We start from the raw sequence: 21,077 nt of genomic DNA, 5'->3' as shown, positions 1-21,077 counted from the left end.
CGCCTCCGCCTCTCTGCAGCAGGCTCCGGCTGAGCCTTCTTTGCTGGGCCTCAGTGACGCTTCACTGCAGGCCTTTGCCCTAATGACTAGGGAATTGGGACGAGTTATGTCCCTACTGGTGCAGACTCGACGCCAGGTTTGGCTGGCTCAGTCACCACTAACGGAGACATGTAGGAGTGTCCTCCGCGGCGTGCCGGTCGAACCAGGGGAGCTGTTTGGAGCAGCTGCCCTGGCGGCACTAGAGCGTGCTGCCCAAGCTAGACAGACCAGGCAGCAGCTCTCGGGTCTACGTAGGCCTGTGCCTACTCCCAGCAGGCCCAGGGGCCCCTCTAGCAGCCGCACTCTGCCACTGGCTTTCAGTGGTGGTCTGCGGAGGTCCCAGCGGTCTACTCAACCGCCTCCTAATGACTTTCGTGCCCCCGGTCGCCAGCCCTCTAGGCAGCCCCGGGCCCCACAGCCTTACCGCCGCCCCCCAAGGGGTCGGGGGGCTAGGCCCTGAAGTCCCTGGGCCGGTCGTCGGCTGCTTTTCCCAGCAGCAGCTCAGCTACTGGGCTGCCTGTACTACCGACCCTTGGGTGGTTTCCACCCTAACCCAGGGATACGAATTGCAGTTTCGACGCCGGCCCCTAGCCTTCGGCCGGGTCAAGATGACAGTTGTCAGCGACCCGGCGAAGGCCTTAGCTCTGGCCCAAGAGCTGTCCGTCCTCTTGGCCAAGGGCGCAATCGAGCCAGTGGACCCCCTGCTTCAGTCCGGGGGGTTCTACTCGGCGTACTTTCTGGTGAGCAAGAAAGTCGGCGGATTTCGTCCAGTACTGGACCTCAGAGGAATCAACAGATTCCTGAGGGTGCTGCCCTTCCACATGCTGACCACAGCAGACACCCTCCGTGTTGTCACACAGGGGGAGTGGTTCACAACCGTGGACTTAAGGGACGCCTACTTCCACGTGCCGATTGCGGCCCACCACCGGAAGTTCCTGAGGTTTGCCTTTCAGGACCAGCATTATCAGTTCCGGGTGCTTCCCTTCGGTCTCTCCCTCTCTCCAAGGGTGTTTACCAGGGTCGTGGCGGCAGCTCTCGCACCCCTGCAGGCACAGGGCATGAAGGTCCTGCCGTACCTAGACGACTGGCTGGTTTGTGCGCCGTCCCGGTCCCAAGTGGCCCAGGATACGGCGCGCCTCTTATGTCACGTAGCCCGGTTGGGCCTGACAGTAAACACCGGGAAGAGCTGCCTGGTCCCCTCCCAACGGGTCACTTACCTGGGGTTGGTCCTAGACTCGGTCGCCATGAGGGCTTGCCTAACACCTCGTCGTGTGGACGACATTTCCCACCTTCTCCCCCTCTTCAGGCTGGGCAAGAATGTGCCTTACATTCAGTTCCTCCGGCTCTTGGGCAGACTGACGGCTGCCTCAGCCGTTGTGCCCTTAGGTCTGCTGTCGCTGCGCCCTATGCAGATATGGCTGAACAGCCTTCACTTGGACGCCAAGTGGCACAGGCACAGGAGGGTCAGGGTGTCGCGCCAGTGCCTTCACTCTCTGTCACGCTGGAGAAACAGGGCCTATCTTCTGATGGGAGCGCCCATGGGCGCCATCCCATCCCGCCGGGAGACTGTCACTGTAGATGCATGTCTCTCAGGGTGGGGTGCTGTGTGGCAGGGCAGGACTGTTCAGGGTCTGTGGTCCGCCCAGGAAGGTGCATATCACATCAACGTGCTAGAGCTTCGCGCTGTGCTGCTTGCGCTCAGGCACTTTTTACCCCAACTGACGGACAGCCATGTGCTTGTCCGTTCGGACAGGCATGTGCTTGTCCGTTCGGACAGGCATGTGCTTGTCCGTTCGGACAACATGTCCGCGGTTTCCCAGATCAACCACCAGGGGGGCACCAGGTCCGCACAGCTGCTCCGGGTTTCACAGAGCCTCTTGTCTTGGGCGTCTCCCCGCTTGGCCAGCCTGCGGGCAGTCTTTCTACCAGGGGACCAAAATCAGGTGGCAGAGGTGACCAGCCCAATGGGGCAGGATGCTCTGGCACACGACTGGCCAGACAGTCTCCTGTACGCCTTCCCGCCGCAGCCGCTGTTATTACAGACGCTTCAGAGGGTCCTTACTCAGGGGCACAGGCTCCTTCTGGTCGCCCCCCGCTGGCCGGGGAGAGTTTGGTTCCCGCTGCTACGCAGTCTCTGCTGCGGCCCACCATGGCGCCTCCCCGACAGGAAGGACCTTCTGTCACCGCCTCCAGCTCTGGGCTTGGCCTCTGCAGGGCCCAACCCACTGTCGAGCGCTTTTTCGGCATCGGTCAGGGAAACTATCCTGAATGCCAGAGCACCATCCACTCGAGCACAGTACGAGTGCAAATGGAAGCTCTTCTCCCACTGGTGTTTGGGTAAGGCTGAGAATCCGGGGCATTGCTCTGTGGCCACCATTCTGGAGTTCCTGCAGTCCCTTCTGGATAGTGGACGTTCTCACTCCACTTTGAAGGTATATACGGCTGCTATCTCTGCCCAACATGTCGAGGTCGACGGCGCCACGGTGGGGCGCCACAGGTCGGTGTCCCTCTTCCTGAGGGGGGCCTTACGGCATCGTCCCCCTAGTACCCCGAGGGCTCCGGCTTGGGACCTGCCCCTAGTGCTAGATGCCCTATCATCTCCTCCCTTCGAGCCCCTGGCCCATGTAGGGCTTAAGTGGCTGTCCTTGAAGGCAGCATTTCTGCTTGCCATAACCTCAGGGAAGCGAGTTGGGGAGTTGCATGCCCTCTCCGTGAGCGATACATGCCTGAGGTGGAACTCCGATGGCTCGGGTGTTGCCCTCTGGCCGAATGTGGCGTTCCTGCCCAAGGTGCTTCCACTTGCCCACTCCAATCGGCCCATCCAGCTGGCACGCTTTAACGTCCCACAGGAGAGCCGCACGCCCGAGTTGCTGTGCCCTGTGCGTGCCCTGAGAGAGTATGTCGATGCTACGGCCTGTGTACGGCAGTCAGAGCAGCTCTTCGTTTGCCATGGCGGCATTAGGAAGGGTTGTGCTCTCTCCAAGCAGCGGCTGTCCCACTGGGTTGTCGATACAATCGCACATGCCTATGGGGCCAGTGGCCGCCCCCTGCCATCAGGGGTGAGATGCCACTCTACAAGGAGCGTCTCAACGTCTTGGGCCGCCCTGAGAGGAGTGCCCCTGGAGACCATCTGCGCCGCGGCGTCTTGGGCATCTTCCGGCACATTCTCCAGGTTCTACCGGGTCAATGTCGCCACTCCCCATCCTTTGGGCGTGGTCCTGTTGCCAAGCTCCGCTGCTTCCAGCTAGGTGAGTATTTGGTTTCTTCATGACATGGTTGGTATAAGTCATCCAGTGCTAAAAGCACCGCCTCTGGCGGTCAGTAGGGACGAAATAGAACGATAGTTACGTCTGTAACTACGGTTCTATGAGTCCCGGATGACCGCCAGAGTTTCCTGTCACTCAGAATTCTTGTGTGCTCGCGAGAAGATTCTGGGAACAGATCCTCTGATGACACGGGCTGATATAGCCGGTGTCACGTGGGTCACAGGTGACTTTGTTGATATTGGTACTCGTACTGCGCATGCGCACGATGGACATATCCAGTGCTAAAAGCACCGCCTCTGGCGGTCATCCGGGACTCATAGAACCGTAGTTACAGACGTAACTATCGTTCTCGCTCCCTCTCAACACTGATTTATCTTCTAAATTCAAATCAAAACAGTTTCTTGCTTAGGGCAGCAATAGTGAAACTTTCCGTAAGAAGTCAATTGTGTTTAAGCTACTTAGAATTTAAGCGCTAAACAGGACCGGAGAGCTTGAAAGATAGATTGAAAGAAAACAACAATGCAATCAAGAAACGCAGACATAGAAAAGCCACAGATTGAAATGGAATGGAAAGCAGCAAGCAGAGATTGGTTAGGATATAGGAATAGCTGCATGTGTGTGGGCAGATGATAGTGGACGTATCCATGCCTCTGAATAGACCAGAGTTCTCTTAGGTCAGCAACTTCCTCCTAACAACCACACTGCTTGAAATCAAAACAGATTTTGATGATGGGTAAGAAAACTGTGCAAAGCTACTGGAGGAATAAGTTCCAATTCCCTTTTATTTGAACACACTATAGGCTATATCTTTCATCTCCATGCGGCTCCCTCGTGCAGCCCAAAACACTTTAAACAGATACAAAATGTTGAACCTTAGTGTTTTACAGCTCCCTGTTGTGTATGCACAGTTTGTAAAGGGTGTAGGAAGTTCCCCAGTGTATCTGACTGCAGGGCGAGGCCCAAATGAGCACAGTTCATCTCCCCAACGTTTACATCCCTCAACCAGCACTCCTCTGGGGCTCCAGTTAAAAAAGGAGCGGTGTGGGATTATAAAGCACAGCTGGTTTCCATGTTAATGTAGCTCCTTTCTGCTCTGCTGGGTGGGCGATATAAATAACAATCAGTCAAAGCCCCCTGCCTGTGAATTTAATTTTTCAGATGGGAAGTTTAGCTGACCGATTTTCTGGCTATAGCCACCTCAGCGATTATATTTTTGAAAGAAAAGGATTCTGACTGAGTGACAGAGCTGAAGATGAAACACCGAGTATGGGAGATTGATGAACGTGTCGGTACCAATCGCTGTAGGGCTCAGCAAAAAGGACAGCATTTTTTATGCCTGATCAAGTAAAACTGAAACCTCTAACAGCAAAACTAAAAAAACTCATCCGTGTGATTTTAATAAAATATAAATCTGCCTGACTCAGGGGGCTGCGATATGTAGCACGCAGCTAAAGCTGACAGAAAAAAAAAGAAATCACATAATTCATTAATGTTATACCCCAAGTAAGAGACTAGAATATTTCTTGTTGCACTAGTCAAAAGGACTTAAGACTGCAAGTAACAAATGAGATCGTTCTACTTAAAAATGCCAGGATTTGTACTTCTTAGGAGAGAAAAAGCTCCATTCAGTGTAACTAATAAGTGGACGGAAAACAATGTGATACTACAAATGTTGAAAAACCTTTCATGTAAAAACCTCTTTGATGAGTATTTAGGAAGTTCTCTGGGAAGATGATTCTTTATAACACTAAACGTCAACAGAGACAACTAGCCACAACAAAAGTGTTTTGTGGAGTCTCACTAAACCAAGGCCTTTCTGGGACTATGTTACTGCGATTATAATAGACATTAATGAGATGTGCATTCTAGGCAACAGTGCAAATACGTATTCATTAACATTGAGAAGGCTACAAGGAAGAGAACAATACCTGACAGCACAAAGAAACTATTAAAAAAATGGCTATCTGTGTAGAAACCTTACTTGGGTTCAATCCTCTGTGATAATGTTGCACTCGACTTAATTTGAAGGAAATGGTATTTGTTAGTTGACTTTGAAATACATGTGTTATATTATCAAACTCAAGCCAAAGTTTAACGCATCAATGGTCATTTAACGATGGTCAAATGAACCGTTAATCCAACTTGTGGTCAGTTATTTGTTGTGTTTGTGCGAGAGAGAGTGACTGTGTTCACGCTTGTTCTATTAAAAAAAAGCCCTGAACAACTGTGCCCCAGCCTGCTCGGGTACACTTGGTCGATCCTTTAAATCTGTGAAATGGCTGACCGTATTTCTCCCTGAGCCGCAGTCAGCGTCTGAACACATTTTTACTGCAGTGTCCGAAGCCATGATCGTTAAAATCGCCCCCATAATCATGAACACATCATAGTTAGTGTGATCAACGTAGCTGCTCACGAGGGGTAATGATATTGGAGGCTAGCCCACCGAGGTAAAAACTAAGGCCTTAAGTCCTCGCTGAGTAATGGGCCCACCCTTTGGCCAAATGATGCCCGCTTATACTTAAAGCATCATTTACATTAGTGCTTGATCTGGGCCATTGCACAGAATGCTTCAAATGGGTCATTAGTGGCAGAATATTCACATCATCTCTGTTATGTTGGAAGATACAAATGTAGCAGCATGAGTCAAAGTGCTTGTAATGTGTGTAGTGTGCAAATACTGCCACTGGGGGGGACATATAGTACTTTATCATATAGTGCTGGGTATGCAAGTGTATTCAGGGGAATACTGTGCGAAGGCAATGTGGCAGAAAAGGGTTTCCGAGGGACATCGTTGTGGCAGCAGGGTAATACTGCCACCATCTGGGACACCGAGGCTCCATCTCAATTCTCTACAGTCTGCTAGTTGAGGACTTATGCATGTCTCCCCACGGATCCAGTGTTGTTGTGCTGCTTTACAAAGATTACATCATGTTGCCAAAAATGATGAGCATGGATGAGTATTACTTCCACCACACTGAATGAGCAAACAGTTTGAGGGAAAACATTTAACCTCTCAGTCTATTGTATAATGACACCCTCTTGGTCAACAATGCCATGTAGCTGGCATCATAACAAATATACCACGTTCCACAGAATCTGATACGTAACTAAAAGAGTCTCTCACAGAGAAACTTTGATAAATGATATAATCACATATTGCTTAAAGGGGACCTATCATGCAAAATGCACTTTTGTACGTCTTTTATACATGAATATGTGTCCCCGGTGTTCCAGGGAACTCACCAAGTGTCAGAAAACACAACCCTCTCTATTTTCCTCCATACCCAAATCTCTAAAAAAGGGGCTGCAACGGATCTGATAAAAACGGATCCAGATTTGAACACTGTCCTGACATCAGGACGGTGGCGCTACGGCTATTGGGCCAACTCCACCAATCAGGAGGAGACAGCCACGGCCATTGCCGTTCGAAAGCGCTGGAGACACGGTAGTATATATGCCAGGCCTGTAAGTGGCGCTGTAGTCTGCCACAAAAGCAGCGAAGAAGACTTGGTTACCATGGTTACCCTTCTGTTTATTCTCCGCTGTGGCTTTCTTTCTCCCTCCCCGAGGCAAGCGTTTGCTCCCGCTGCAATGCAATCCCTCCCCGTTGAGGCAAGCACTGTAATTCTCTCCGGTTAGTCCACCAGCAGATGACAAACACCCACCTCTCAGCCTCTTCCAAGGAACGAGGGGACCGTGCGGCAGAGTTTCAGTTTCAGTTGTTTCGCCAGTCAAGATGTCCGTTAAAGTTTAAAGTTTTAAACTTCCGGACAAAATTAGAAAAGTGCCAGTCAAAGGTCTTCTTTGTTATTTATTGAGTTTTAAAACAAATGAATAACGACTCTATATAATAAAACACGGAGGACCGAGATCTCTTTTTCTCCCCCTCTTCTGACAGCCCAGCAGCTGATCAGAGCACGTCTCCCCTCTCCTGCAGGGGGGCGTGGTCAGCAGAATCAGACCCGTAGACAGCAAACAGCACATAGAGCGAAATGAGGCATGGCTAAAATGCATGATCTGTTTGGCATTTTGAAAACAGAAACGTATAAATATACCTTATATAGGTATGGCCCTACAATATATCATTTAAATATAGCATGATAGGTTTCCTTTAAACACAACGTTATCTAAATGTATTTCTTTTTCAATTCTGACAATGAGTATTTTACCCATGACAAAACAGGCACTTTGAAAAGTACTGTATTCTAAATATCTTACTTGTTCCCTCTGATTCCTTCCCTGCGGACTGTGGCAAGGCCCTCGTTCACCAGACTGTCAGCAAGGTTCTCGCCAGTTGTGTCTGAAAATAGAAGGAAAAAACATCAAGTACTTTTTAAGAAAGAGAAGCATTTTTATTTATTTATTTATTTATTTGAAGACCATTATAATCACACTGCAGTTAGTTCTGGTCGGGAAATTTTATTGGAAACGAGGCAATCATGAGTGCTGACATTTCGGATAGGGAGACATTTTAGCTACACAAAATCACATTTTGCAGGATTGCTAATTTAACGGCTGATTATAACAACGCCCAGTTAAATTATACCAGCAGCATGTTCAACTTCCCTGAAAAACACTCTTAAGTACTGTCCGACTATCAATTTCTTTTTGAAAAATAGGGTGTTTAACTAACTCTAATGCATTTTTTTTTGCATAAAATATACATGAAACTTTGATAGCAAAATCATAACCCAGCATTTTGGAAAGACGCCCCGAGTTGCAATAATGAGTTGCACATCACAGGTAAATTAAATTCATTATAGCATGTCCCATCTCATTTTGCTTTAATCTTCAAAAAATGAGATTCCAATTAGTATTTCTCTTAATGTGGACATTTCTCAGATCAGTTAGTGATTATAGAGACAGGTCCCTCACCTCGCCCCAGGTAGACTATGCCGTACTCCCTGCCCAAAGCGGTCTTGATTTCCACAGTGAAGCACACTTCTTTGCCGATAAGCTTCTTCCGCAGGAACTCTCTGGCTTGAAAGGCATAAGGCTGCAAAACAGACAGGAATAGGAATGTACTGAACCATAAAGCAGCATTAATCAGATCAAAAGTAGAAAACAAGTAAATACATACTAATGCAACAACAAATATAATCCTTCATTTTAAGTTATATGAATATTGTATTGTTTTCCGATTAAATTAGAGTGTAATCACAGATGATGGCTCTGTCTGCAGGTTATTTGCTATTTCCTCTTCACAGCAACCAGACACACACAGTAATGAAGCAGAAATAATACCCACTAAACACAGTTATCAGCATATCAGATATTATCTTGATTAAAACAAATTATCTCTAAGCCGTTTTTAATGGATTTTTTCTTTCTTTTTTCATCTGATAAAAAGAAAAAAGCCATGACTGTCTGTCGAAACCATATAGGAAATGTATTTAATAATGAAAAGCAGAGATTTCAGTCCCGACACAATTGATACTAATAGATTTAAATACATTTAAAAAACGGGCAACAGAACAGACAGTAGTTTCATCTGGCTGTGATAAATAATTGATGGACTTTTTGAAATAGAGAAGAAAATTAAACCAGTGGCATCTTAAAGTCCCGAGTTCAATAGAGAATTGCTAGGCTATATAGTCATTTATACAATCAAGCATGTTTGGAATACCAATTCATGAATAATGACACCTGCTAAATGGGAAAAAGATTAGGCAAAGCCATGTGAAAGAAAAAAACAAATATCATAGTTTGTTCAGCAGGGCTAAACAGAGCGACCTTGTTCTGCCTTTGCCAAACACACAAATAAAAACAAACAAACAAACACAATGGGATAGAACTGCTCACCTCATCGGGGGTGTCCTTGCTGTCGGGCTGGGCCTGAGCGGCTCGACGGGCCATGGCCCCCGCTCGGATATTACTGAGATTGATCTGACGCTCTGGGGGGGGGCCACCTCGAGGCTGGCCCCGAACAATGATGGCACAGCCCGACAAGACCTGAGAGAGATGACAAAAACAAAAACAACGTCAATTGAGGCGATAAAATCAACAGTAAAAAGATTTGTCTATGCCACGTTTCAGTCGGGAGATAATATCTCAAACACTCTCTTCTTGTTTTTTAAAATCTGTTTAATCACAAAGAACATAATGCATTTTACAGGCCACAAACACCAGAAACATATACCAGACCACAACACGTGTGGAAGGAAATAAATGAGGGGTAGCCTTCAGTTTCTGTTTCCTCTGTGACATGACATGCACTCTGGTACAATCAGTAATCCATTGTATTTGTGTTTGCCTTGCAGCAAGTGTAAATCTGATAAGCACTATGAGAGGCTCATGGAGGATTTATTCTAAACAGCTGTAACATAAACAAGTACAGTTAATAAGCACAAAAAAAAGAAAATCATCGATTTAGAGAATTAGATCCGAGCTTGTGCGTGAATGCAAATCCGTTTCCAATAAACAAAATCGGAGTAGCTCTAAATTAGCTAAATCTTAAAAGATGTTAAAGGACAAACTTTTATAGAGTTGAAAAGCAACTTCAGGTTGCATGTTTCCATGGAGACACTATGTCATTCAAAGACAAGGGGAGATCACACTATCTGATAACGTAGCTAAATACAAAAAAAAAAAAAAAGATAACCTACTCTTGGGTTTGACAACCATGGCATTTACACGAATCTGAGCAAACACCTTTTATCTGCGGACTCTCGTCTGCAGGGAGCATCACTGGGGGCTGTTGATCTAAGATGTGGGCTAGATAAAGTCTTTCATCAAGTCACCACCATTCCCCGCTATCTGACTCAGTCCCTCAAAGTATAAGCTAAACCGGAGTGTGACTGTAGTTTTTATACACTGGCTGGCATAATTAAAAGAGGCACTACCCCCACCCCTACGTCTCTATTTACAAAAGGTACAAGTTCCACTTGGAATGCAATACACAACATGGATCACCTTTTTCAAGCATATTAAAACTCTAACCAAACTAATTTCAAACCAACTACTCAGATTATAGTACATCAACAGACCTTCACAAAACCCTCAATTCCTTTGGTAGTTAACCCAACAGAGTGTAATACACAAACTACCTTCTCAAGGGAGGACACCAGTTCTAACCTGTTTTTTCAGTAGTACCCACAGTAATTAAAACAGCCCTTGATACAACGCCCGGGGGGGAAATATTTTCCTAATAATATTAACATCTAAAACAACCTAACATACAGTTTAAAACCTTATTAGTCCGAATTCATCTGCTGCCTATCTGTTTCTTAGTGGCATACACAAGACTGTGGGTCTACTGGCCACTGTCCAAGGGCTCAAAATATGGAACTATGCAAGGAATTCGCTGATAAATTATACTAACTTATTCTAGTTTATTAACTTAAGGGTTATCTCTCCTTTAGGACAAAGTGCAAGGTCGAATCCAAAAGCGAAGAAGGTGAAGTAACATAGCAGCGACTACACATAACCAAGATGAATGGGAGATTATAGGGGCCAGAAAGCTGAGGCTACGTGTCAGTTTCCCGTGGTCGGTTTTAACCGGCAGACTGGGGAAATGCTGTCTGACTTGAAGGCTCGGGACACATAAACCAGCCAATGGAATCTACGATTTCCTAACGTTGATAACTGGGACTTTAACTGCTGAAATACGTCACAATAGCACTTATGGGAAATGCTAAGAGAGACAATAAAAAAGTGATATGAGGAAAAGCCTCAGCGTTAGCTTACACGCTACTTGGCTAAGTACCTATTGACATGGGACCAATAAGTATAATAAAATGCGTAAACGCTGTCAATTCTTTGTTTCTATCATTACAGACCACGAACTTTGTTTATATAAATCAACACTTGCTGGACAGTAAACGACCGTTAGGTAACCGTCAGCTAGCTAATAGCTGGGAAACTAAACATCTGTTATTATTAACCGAGTTAACGTCAACTTAGTAATTAATGTCAGTTTCCAACCAGCTTTGCTATAAGTGTATGCGAATTTACTTTGTCGAATGGCAGTGAATCTTTAACAGCTGCACGACAGTTGTCAATACATTTACATTTCAGCTGAAATTGCCAGTTGAAGTTAAAGCTAACTAGCAAGATAGCACACATGTGCTAACGTCAATAGGCTTCAGCTTATTAGCAGGCTAGCAAATGCTAGAGCGAACTAGCTAATGCTATCAGATGTTAGCAGGTGAGCTGAATGCAAGTGACAGTTGTAAGTGACACGTTGCCAACTCTGGCATTTAACGGACAGTTGCATATATTTCTTCATATAACTTTAAATAAAGTTGTATGACAACCTCAGTTACTTCAGCCTCTATAAGCTCCTAGCTCACTACGCTATCTAGCTGTATGCCTAGGTTCACGTAGTGAGCTCACATATTTTTGTTAGGATTCCTACCATTTTCACAATTCCTCTTTGCAGGGAAGCAGCTGGAGCTGCTGCAGCCTGAGCTGGTGCCAAAACAGATGCCATGTCCACTGGTTTAAGATATAACGCCGTTAACGGGTGAGCAGGTGAGGGAGCTTGGACTCTGTAGTGAATGACTGTTCTACTGAAAGCCAAGAGAAAAAGGCTGAGCACCGATCAACACACACGTTATACCGGAAACACACTTTCCATGCATACACACACGTCAAAATATATCCGGGTCCGGTAAGCACAATGAATGGGAGCGAATGCAGCCGCTTATTCACCGCGTAAGCGAATTGAAATAACGTCTTCCGGAGCAAGACGTGCGACACGTCAGCATAGAGTTAACACTACAATGCTGCCTTCACGGGCTGACGGAAATGTTGAGTCCACACAAGCGAGACTATACAATGACAAATTAACTATACATTTAGCAACAGTTTCCAGTTGGAAATTGGGGTTTCGTGAGCACAAAAGAGATTTCAACAATATATTACAAATGCTGGATTTGCATTAAATGTTATTGTTTAATATATTGTACCTTATTATAAGTATTGTAAATCCACTATCTCCTGCATATCTTCTTCTCTTCATTTTGGTTGGTCCAGCAGCTTTCTCCACAAGATTCCAAGATGGAATCAAATGAAATAAACAGAAAGGGATTTCATATGTGAGACCTTTTTTTACCAAATCATTTGAATTTAACTTACAACATTTCACACGTTGTCAGACTTAGGCCTACACACAAATATGCAATTGTACACTGTGCATCACCAAATACAAAAGGTGTTCAATTCAATACTTCTGAAAATTGAACTGTTCATTAACTTTTGGACCCTTTTCACAATAGACGTTTGGACTGGAAATAATCAGGTGGAATTAATATCATTAATGTTGGCTGCAAGTATTGTGCATGCTCACTGTTATATGACACCAAAGGAGCCATTGTTAAAGTTAATGTTATCACAGATTGCATGTCACTTTAAACTGAAATAAGATTTGCGTTAAAATGAATATTAAATCTCAACCTCCCTGTCGATTTTGCTGCAATATCATAACATTGGGGATAATCTTGCACCAGAAGATTTTGATTTGATATTGCCTGTTTTGTTCTGCTGCTGCTCAGTTGTACTTGTCAGATCTCATATGTTATTGTGAGTAACTGTGTGAGTGGGAAACAGGGCATGGCTGGCAAAGAACATTATTGCTCATGGGACCTATTCTAAATATTTGCAGGCTAAATACCTTGAGATGTTTTTATGACCTGTTTTAATGCTCTGACATTAATTCCCAAAAGGAGTAGCTTGTAACGACTACCATGAACTGTGTGTGACAGGGAGAGACAGAATGCTCCTTGGCATAGAGGTCCAAAATGACCCGTTGGTATGTAGTTGGTTTGAGGCTAAGGGAACTGAACTCTAGTACCAGCTTGAACACAGTGTGAGAAGCACCAGGAAAGATAGCATGTAAAATAAGGATTTTTTTTTCTGCACTAAAGTGTAATTTTCATATCGCTCTATTCCTATATTTAACTAAATATCTAATCAATTTAAATTGTTGCAACCTCTTTTATAGTAGCTTAGATGTAAATAAATATGTTTAACTAAACGTTGTCAAACTGTTATTTGTTTACTCACTTAGTTCAGTTGTTTCAGGACCGAAATTGGCATTGTGATATGACCTGAGGGGGGAAAAAACATGATCAGTAATAAATATACAATGAGTTGGTTGTAGAAATAATGACTTATTTACTTGTATATTTGTTGTTTATTCCTCCTATATTAGAGTGATAAATAGAGGCTCCCAGAGTTACATTTTCATGAAATAAATGCATGTATTTTAATAAAGATTTAATTCAGTACACTGTTTAAGATTGCCAACTGTGTTCTTCAGGTATAGCTTCATTGTCTTTCTTTGCAGCACGCTATTCGCTTCTCTGCACTTTTACCAAGAAGAGGATAGGTAACAGTGAAAGCTTTTAGGTAATTTAGTTATTAACATCCCATACGCATGTGATCGTTTTGTGCGCAAAGTTAACACAAAATCTGTCATGGACTTTTTCTGTATACTAAACCGAGTTAAAACTATTTTTGTGTGTAAGCCCACTCCTGCAATCTGCACTATGGCACCTCTATAAATTGTAGGATGGAGATAAAGGATTTACGCAAGCGTCTGCTTTTACAGAATAAAAAAGCATTAACTCAAGTAAGAATCAAAATGGAAGATACCAAAGCTCATAAAAGTATGAAGAAACTTTGTAGAGAATCGACCAGGGAGGCAGCTCCGTTGCGCAAACTACACCTTAGTGCGCACTGGAGAGGTTTTGGAAACCTTTTTACGCGGATGAATAACCCACATTTCTGAACGCTTCAAGGCGCAGTAAAGCAACGACATAGGTGTTTTATGCAAGCCAAAAACACCTCAAATATCGTAGTAAAATGCAAACTTTTTTTTGTTGGCACGATTCAGACTTATAAACTCCCGCTCCCTCTATTGGCGAGCCCAGATTCGAATTTACGCACCACGAATATTAGGTAATGTCTTAACAACACAACCTAAGTACTTTAATCATCCTCGTTTGGCACACACTGTACGAGCTATAAAGTAATATAAATCAATGACCTCATTAACTCCGTGCTAATAAATAAAAAGGCTTGCCTTATTTTTCCATTGTCTCGGTTGGCAAGGAGATGATGGTGTCCAAAATGGATGTCCTCTATCTAACCTGCTGATTGTACACAGAGAGTATTATTGTCCTCTAACCCATGGTTAATGTATAATTTGGGCCATATGGCATTTTAAAATCTCAGGCTTTATTTCGGTGGCACTTCGATCTGTGTGGACCCAACTAATGATATTCAATTAGTCATTAAACAGGCCAAAAGACGAGCCTCGTGTGGGTTTTTCGCATGGGCTAATATTTGCTCGTCAAATATTTCCCTTCGAAACGTTTACAACGCATTTTTATCTGCTGGCTGCCCAAGGAACATCTGTGAGGGTTATTTTAGCCTCCCTCTTCTGGATAAACGAGGTCCCCCAATTGGCCCTCTTCTTGCGCCCACATACGAGTCTATTTGTTCACGGTTTAAAAGAAAATGTAATAAAGAGAGTCTGGGTGATGGATTTATGATTTATCAAAAGCACTTTACCATATGGCAGTCGTCATTGGCGCAGATTTCCAAATGTTTGTTTTATGAAAGGACACCAGAGATCCTTTTAATCTGAGCCACTTAGGCTGGGAAAGAATGCTCGAGTCACGTGACCACAAGTGTTAAAGTCACTAAAGGATGGGAAGCATACCAGTGTTGATATTTTAGCTGCTTTGAAAGATGGCATTTGTAACTTAAATGTAATTGTAAAACATGCACCGATTCAGAAAGTTAAACACTGATTTGTGTTGCACTGACAATGGATTTGTCTGATTGAGATTGTGTGCAGCCACTGCGCAAAAGTAGACAAATCTGGATGACAAAATCTGGATATTAGTATGTTAACTCTGTAGTAACAGCAGTACACAGACCTTTTGAATCAAATCACGATTTAGACGGATAAGTGGATATATGCGCTTATAATGCCGACTAAGAAATGCAACCTTTATCCAGTTCACTGTTCTCACGAATAAAATGATATTGCCCCAAACAAGAGGGTGCAAAGATGGTGGTATTTTTTTTAATAACATCCTAGTAGTGAATCTAGTTTATGGAGCCCATGTAACTCAGATATTTTTAATTATTTGTACAATACTTTATTACTTTTTTATGTGCATACTAACTAGATCGAAGTCAAATGTAAACTTCCTTCTTTGGAGGTATGTTCCAGAAGATTTAATGTCCATGACTCAATCCTTCCTCTGCATGATGCTTGAATCCCATTAGACTCTTGTTTTTGAATATCCTTGAAAGAAATGTCTTGAAGAGACCTACAAGGCCAACACACGTAAAAGCCCATTTTGCTAAATAATATAAACTTTCGCTTAAAGGCAATATTGACATTTCAGCAGTGGTGTAAAATAACTAAGTAGATTTACTCAAGTAGGCCTACTGTACAATGTTGAGGGACTTATCTCAAATTTTGCTCATTTGTATTTCTACCCCACTACAACTCAGAGGTACATCGTGTACTTTTACTCCACTACATTTATTTAATACCTTTAGTTACTTTTCATATTTGGATTAATGATGTGAAATATAATCAAGTCTTAAATCAGACTTTAGTTCCACCTGGAGTAAATTCACAAGCTACCCTGCAGTATACAAAGTCATTCAAACTAGCTGCACCTTTACCAGCTTTGACAACACTTTAATGCATCAATCATTATAAAACATATCATATATATTATTCTGAAATGGACCAATCAGCACAATGAGTGCTTTTACTCTTGGTACTCTAAGTATATTTTGATGCTAATACTTTTGTACTTTTACTTAAGCAGCATTTTGAATGCAGGACTTACTTTTAATGGAGTATTCCTACACTCTGGTAGGCCTACTTCTACTTTTTCTTAAGTACACGATCTGTGTACTTCCACCTCTGCATTTCAGGTAGCCACACGTCATGCAGGTCTCCAGGTCTATAAATGTCTGCTGAAGGGCGTGATCCTCTCATTGTCATTTATCAGAGATGCGCGGAGCTACCTGGACATTTCATTTTCTCTACAAGCGACATTTTGTTTGGTTGTGCCATTTCTATATCATATAGGTGTTTTTGGAAGCAGTGCATTTGTTTTTATCAGCAAATTCACCATCAAGCCTAGGAGCCAGCTGAGATGTGCGGGGCCAACGACCTGCCAAATAAAGGTTACTTTTATGATTCCATTATACTGCACTTTAAGGCTGTAATTAGATTATAAGACTCAAACCATGTGCTGAGGCTTTGTGGCGCATTTGTCTAATGCGCCACATTAGTCTTAGTCCAGATGTACAATTTAGTAGATGTAATTGAAGTTTGTTATTTTTCCTGAGTGGTTAAGCAATTGAAATCACTTTGTAAAATAGATTTAAATAGCATAGGTTGTGTTATAACAAGGTGGTGGAAGTGTAAACCAGCTCGGAGGGATGTTTCTCAACGGCAGACCTCTTCCGGAGTCCAAAAGGAGGAAAATGATCGAGCTGGCCTCGGAGGGAGTCCGGCCGAGCCAGATCTCCAGGATCCTGCGGGTACGGAAAACTGTTCTGCACCAGTAACCCCATTTATTCAGATTTCAGTCTGAAAAGGTGGTTTAGGCGTTTTGATGGTTTAATATTCTCACACATGTAAGATCTAGTAAATACAATAATCACTTTACAACTCAATTTACTCAAGCACTGTACTTGAGTCAATTGTTTGGTTTGCTACTTGGTGCTTCTTCTCGACTAGGCCTACAGTTCAGAGGTAAATGGTGTACTTTTACTCCACTGCATTTATTTAATACCTTTAGTTACTCTGCAGATTTGGATGAATGATGTGAAATATAATCAACTCTTAAATCAGACTTTAGTTCCACCTGGAGTAAATTCACAAGCTACCCTGCAGTATACAAAGTCATTAAAACTAGCTGCACCTTTACCAGCTTTGATAACACTTTAATGATCAATAATTATAAAACATATCATATATATTATTCTGAAATGGGCCAATCTGCATAATGATAGGCTTCTTGAACTTCCTGGTTCCAGATTCCATGTAAATACTTTTCAATATCTTAACCTAAAATAGTTTTTATTTTATTATAATTGTTTTATCTTCTTTAACTGTGTTTATGTAGCATATAGGACAAGGCAAATTCCTTGTTGTGTGTTAACCTATTGGCAATAAACCTGTTTCGGATTCTGCCAATACTTCTTACTGTTACTTGAGTAACATTGCAGGACTTTTAACTTGAATCTGGTAGGCTACTTCGCACACCTCTGTCACTTTATAATATATTCTAATAAATTATCCCAATGCGTATTTCAGGTTTCCAACGGGTGCGTCAGTAAAATCCTGAGCCGCTACCAGCGCACTGGACTCCTGCAGCCGAAAACCATCGGGGGGAGCCGGCCTCGCCTCCTCACCCCCGGGGTCATCACCACGATCATCCAGTGCAAAAGGGAAAATCCAACCATATTTGCCTGGGAAATACGGAAACGACTCTCATCAGCTCGAATATGTAAAGCCTCCAAAGTTCCCAGCGTAAGTGACAAGTTTATGTTGTCATAAGACCGAAATGTTCAAGCATTTGACATGCTGCTTTCTACTCTCTGTGTTCCGCAAGGTGTCGTCTATAAATCGAATTTTAAGGAAGATTCACTTGGACCATGGACCGATGTGCATGGAGACCAATGCCCGCATCAGGACTGAGGATGGTAAATCACTGGAATAAATGAAAGAAGGAACAGCTGATTATCTCCAGCTGATTGTCATTATACACAACCAGCAGTGGTGGAATGTAACTAAGTAGCTACATTTACTCAAATACTGTACTTAAGTTCAATTTTGAGGTATTTTACTTCACTTGAGTTATGCTACTTTTTACTTTGATTTGTATCCATTTTGGATGCATTTTTTAATTTTTACTCCACTACATTTATTTCTACAAATGAAGTTACTAGCTACTTTGCTGGTATGGATTTATATTACAGATTAGAAACCAACCAATCATGTATTATTATAGGTTAAGCTACCCAGCATTATATCAAGTAATTTAAATAATCCCCATCTTTACCAAGTGCAAAATTGACATTAAAGGTAGGGTAGGTACATTTGAGAAACCGGCTCGAGATCGCTAGAATTTGAAAATACACAACCGGAGAAAATCTGCCACTTCCTTATAGAGCCCCTCCTCCAACACACACGAACGCGCACATGACCAATGAGGGCACGAGATAAGTTTGTGCACAGATGGAAGGCTGACAGGCAGGTAGGCCATCCAGTTATTTTAGCCGGGCCGGCTAAAATGATTGGTCGCTTTTTACAGTACTACTACGGCTTCCACAGATGACATTTTTTTATGGATTTTTTGTCAAAGCACTTAAGATATTCATTGCTATCGGGATGTTAAGAGCATTCCATGGAATATAACAAAAAGTGTATCTCGAGCCGGTTTCTCAAACTTACCTACCCTACCTTTAATGCATTAATAATTAGAATACAACTATGTAATATTTTAAATCTGATACGGGCCATAATGGAATATAACTAATTTCACTTTTGGTACTTTAGGTATATTTTATGCCAAAGGTTTTGTACTTTTACTTGAGTAAGATTTTAATGCAGGACTTTTACTTGTAACAGAGTATTCCTGCTCTTTGGTAGTTTAACTTAATTACACAAGTACTTTTTCCACCTCTGTCAACCAGTCACTAATATATGATGACAGAACTAAAGCCAAAAAATGTAAACCAAGCCTGTTGATTTTCTACATAAATAGGCTTTTGTTATAGGAATTTTCTTTTAATCTAACAAAATGTGTGCATCTACAGATTTAGATTCTCTGATTCAAGAAGAGGTGAACGAGAGAAAGATGTTTGAGGCCGTATGCAGCAGCGACCAGAAGCCTAAAGGTGTTCAGCAGAGGAACCGAACCACCTTCACCCCGGAGCAGAGCACGGCTCTAGAGCAAGGTGACTTCAAATCTCAAGCTTACACAACACTGCGTCTTTCCATTAAGAGAAGCTCACTTTAAAACACGTTTCTATCCCCTGGATCAGAGTTCTCTCACAGCCAGTATGCAGACATGTACATGAGAGAGAAACTGTCCTCCCAAATCAAACTCCCTGAGGATACAATCAAGGTAGAGTCTTATTTTTAAATCATTGAAATTCTCATAGAGATTTACACATTTATCTGATCATATCTTGTCTCTTGAAGGTTTGGTTTTCAAACAGAAGGGCCAAATGGAGGAGGGAGGCCAAACACAGATGTGCCGCACAGAGTAAGAGTGTGTGTCTGTTAATGAAAAGGCCTCGAAAGATTTTGCATAATGGGATATTATTTGACAGAATACATTTCTCCTGCAGATCTACAGAAGCAAAGAGACGTTGTCCCTGTGAATCCAACACTGCCACACAGCTTCACATCTCAACAGGTACAGTGCTAATGAACACTTTGTGAGACAAACGTCAAAAAGTTTCCTTCTGAATCAGCTTTTACCTTTGAGCGATGGAGTCACACTGTACATGAACACACGGTTTTTCACAGATTTTCATCCACCAATCAGGATTGAACGACATTTTAATCAGAATCTGACACCAGTTGGTGTGCTGTTTCACTGTCAATCAAATCTCATCAAACTGATTATTAAGCTAATTAGATGAGTTGTTGAAATTCTTACCAAACAATCCCTAATGTTGCTTGTTTAATATGAATAACGCTTATTTCTTCATGGATATTTAATGCTATAGAGAGACATTTGAAGTGTTTAGGGGTCTAGTGTAGTAGTAGTGTGACAAATAGGAGTCAGTTTGGTTTCTTTTAATGTGGATATTCATTTGAATTGTATTTGTGTCAATTTCAAGGCAACAGGAGCATCAAGAATCTATTGTGAAAACTCAGATGTCTGCCCTACATACAACACAGTTGCCAGGAAATTGCAAAATGGCTACCTCTTCCCGACAGAAACAGGTAATAATCCACACAAATCTATTTTGAGCAAATCAATGTGTTCAGTTAGCTCTGTGGTTTGATTGACTAGATTCTAAAATGATTGTCCACGTCGAAGGTAATGGGGAGTTTACAGAGGAGTGATTTATTGGTATAATATCTATAGTTTGGAAGCACACCAAATTTTACTTTTGGAAAAATACTCTAACCCTAGGAGTAAAAAGACTCCTACATAAGCTCTTAAGTGAACACATTATTTAATTCCTTTTTTTATCTGATTTACAGGTGTGAGAAATTCTGAACATATGACATCCATCTCAGTCCCACCCTCATTCTTCCATCAGTCTAATAACACGATGGCCCAAACCATGGCTGACAAGACTCCACTAGATATTCTCCACAGAGACAGATTCACGTGTCCATTGGTCCAGCATCACACTGACTCAAGGACAACCCTGCCTTTAGCAGCTGAGACCCCCAGAGCCCACCTCCCTGTGATTCAGTGCTGGAACCAGCCGGGCATCTCTTTCACATGGAGTCAGTTCCAACCAGATGAGAGGTTTCTATTCACACAGCAGCCCTGGGATGTGAATGCCTATCTGGACTAAGTGCAGTGTAAAGTAACTAAGTACATTTACTCAATTGCTGTACTTAAGTACAATTTTGAGGGATTTACTTGAGTATTTACACTACACAGTACTTCTATTCCACTACAGTTCAGAGGTAAATTGTGTACTATTACTCCATTACATTTATTTAATACCTTTAGTAACTTTGCAGATTTGGATTAATGATGTGAAATATAATCAACTCTTAAATCAGACTTTAGTTCCACCTGGAGTAAA

The 21,077-nt window shown here is 42.8% G+C and overlaps 2 protein-coding genes across 2 annotated transcripts in view; one reads left to right on the top strand and one right to left on the bottom strand.

Moving 5' to 3' along the window:
• Positions 1-11,964, bottom strand: part of snd1 (staphylococcal nuclease and tudor domain containing 1) — a 181,060-nt gene extending 169,096 nt beyond the window's left edge. Inside the window, exons 1-4 of the mRNA XM_034133336.1 lie at positions 11,662-11,964; positions 9,108-9,257; positions 8,181-8,301; positions 7,524-7,605 (exon numbers count right to left, since the gene is read on the bottom strand). Of these exons, the coding sequence (XP_033989227.1) occupies positions 7,524-7,605; positions 8,181-8,301; positions 9,108-9,257; positions 11,662-11,736 (428 nt within the window). The 5' untranslated portion in view covers positions 11,737-11,964. The remainder of the gene's footprint in view (positions 1-7,523; positions 7,606-8,180; positions 8,302-9,107; positions 9,258-11,661) is intronic.
• A 4,474-nt stretch (positions 11,965-16,438) lies between these two features.
• On the top strand, positions 16,439-20,840 carry pax4 (paired box 4). Its single transcript, XM_034133706.1, has 10 exons — positions 16,439-16,469; positions 16,699-16,829; positions 17,608-17,823; positions 17,906-17,996; positions 19,113-19,253; positions 19,341-19,423; positions 19,501-19,564; positions 19,650-19,717; positions 20,148-20,253; positions 20,518-20,840. Exons 1-10 carry the CDS (start codon positions 16,439-16,441, stop codon positions 20,838-20,840), a joined length of 1,254 nt encoding a protein of 417 aa, XP_033989597.1.
• Positions 20,841-21,077: the final 237 nt, after the last annotated feature.

Source organism: Trematomus bernacchii, unplaced genomic scaffold (assembly GCF_902827165.1).
Source record: "Trematomus bernacchii unplaced genomic scaffold, fTreBer1.1, whole genome shotgun sequence".
Lineage (NCBI taxonomy): Eukaryota > Metazoa > Chordata > Actinopteri > Perciformes > Nototheniidae > Trematomus > Trematomus bernacchii.
Note: the sequence above shows the minus strand (reverse complement) of the source record. Positions and strands in the feature narration are given on the sequence as shown.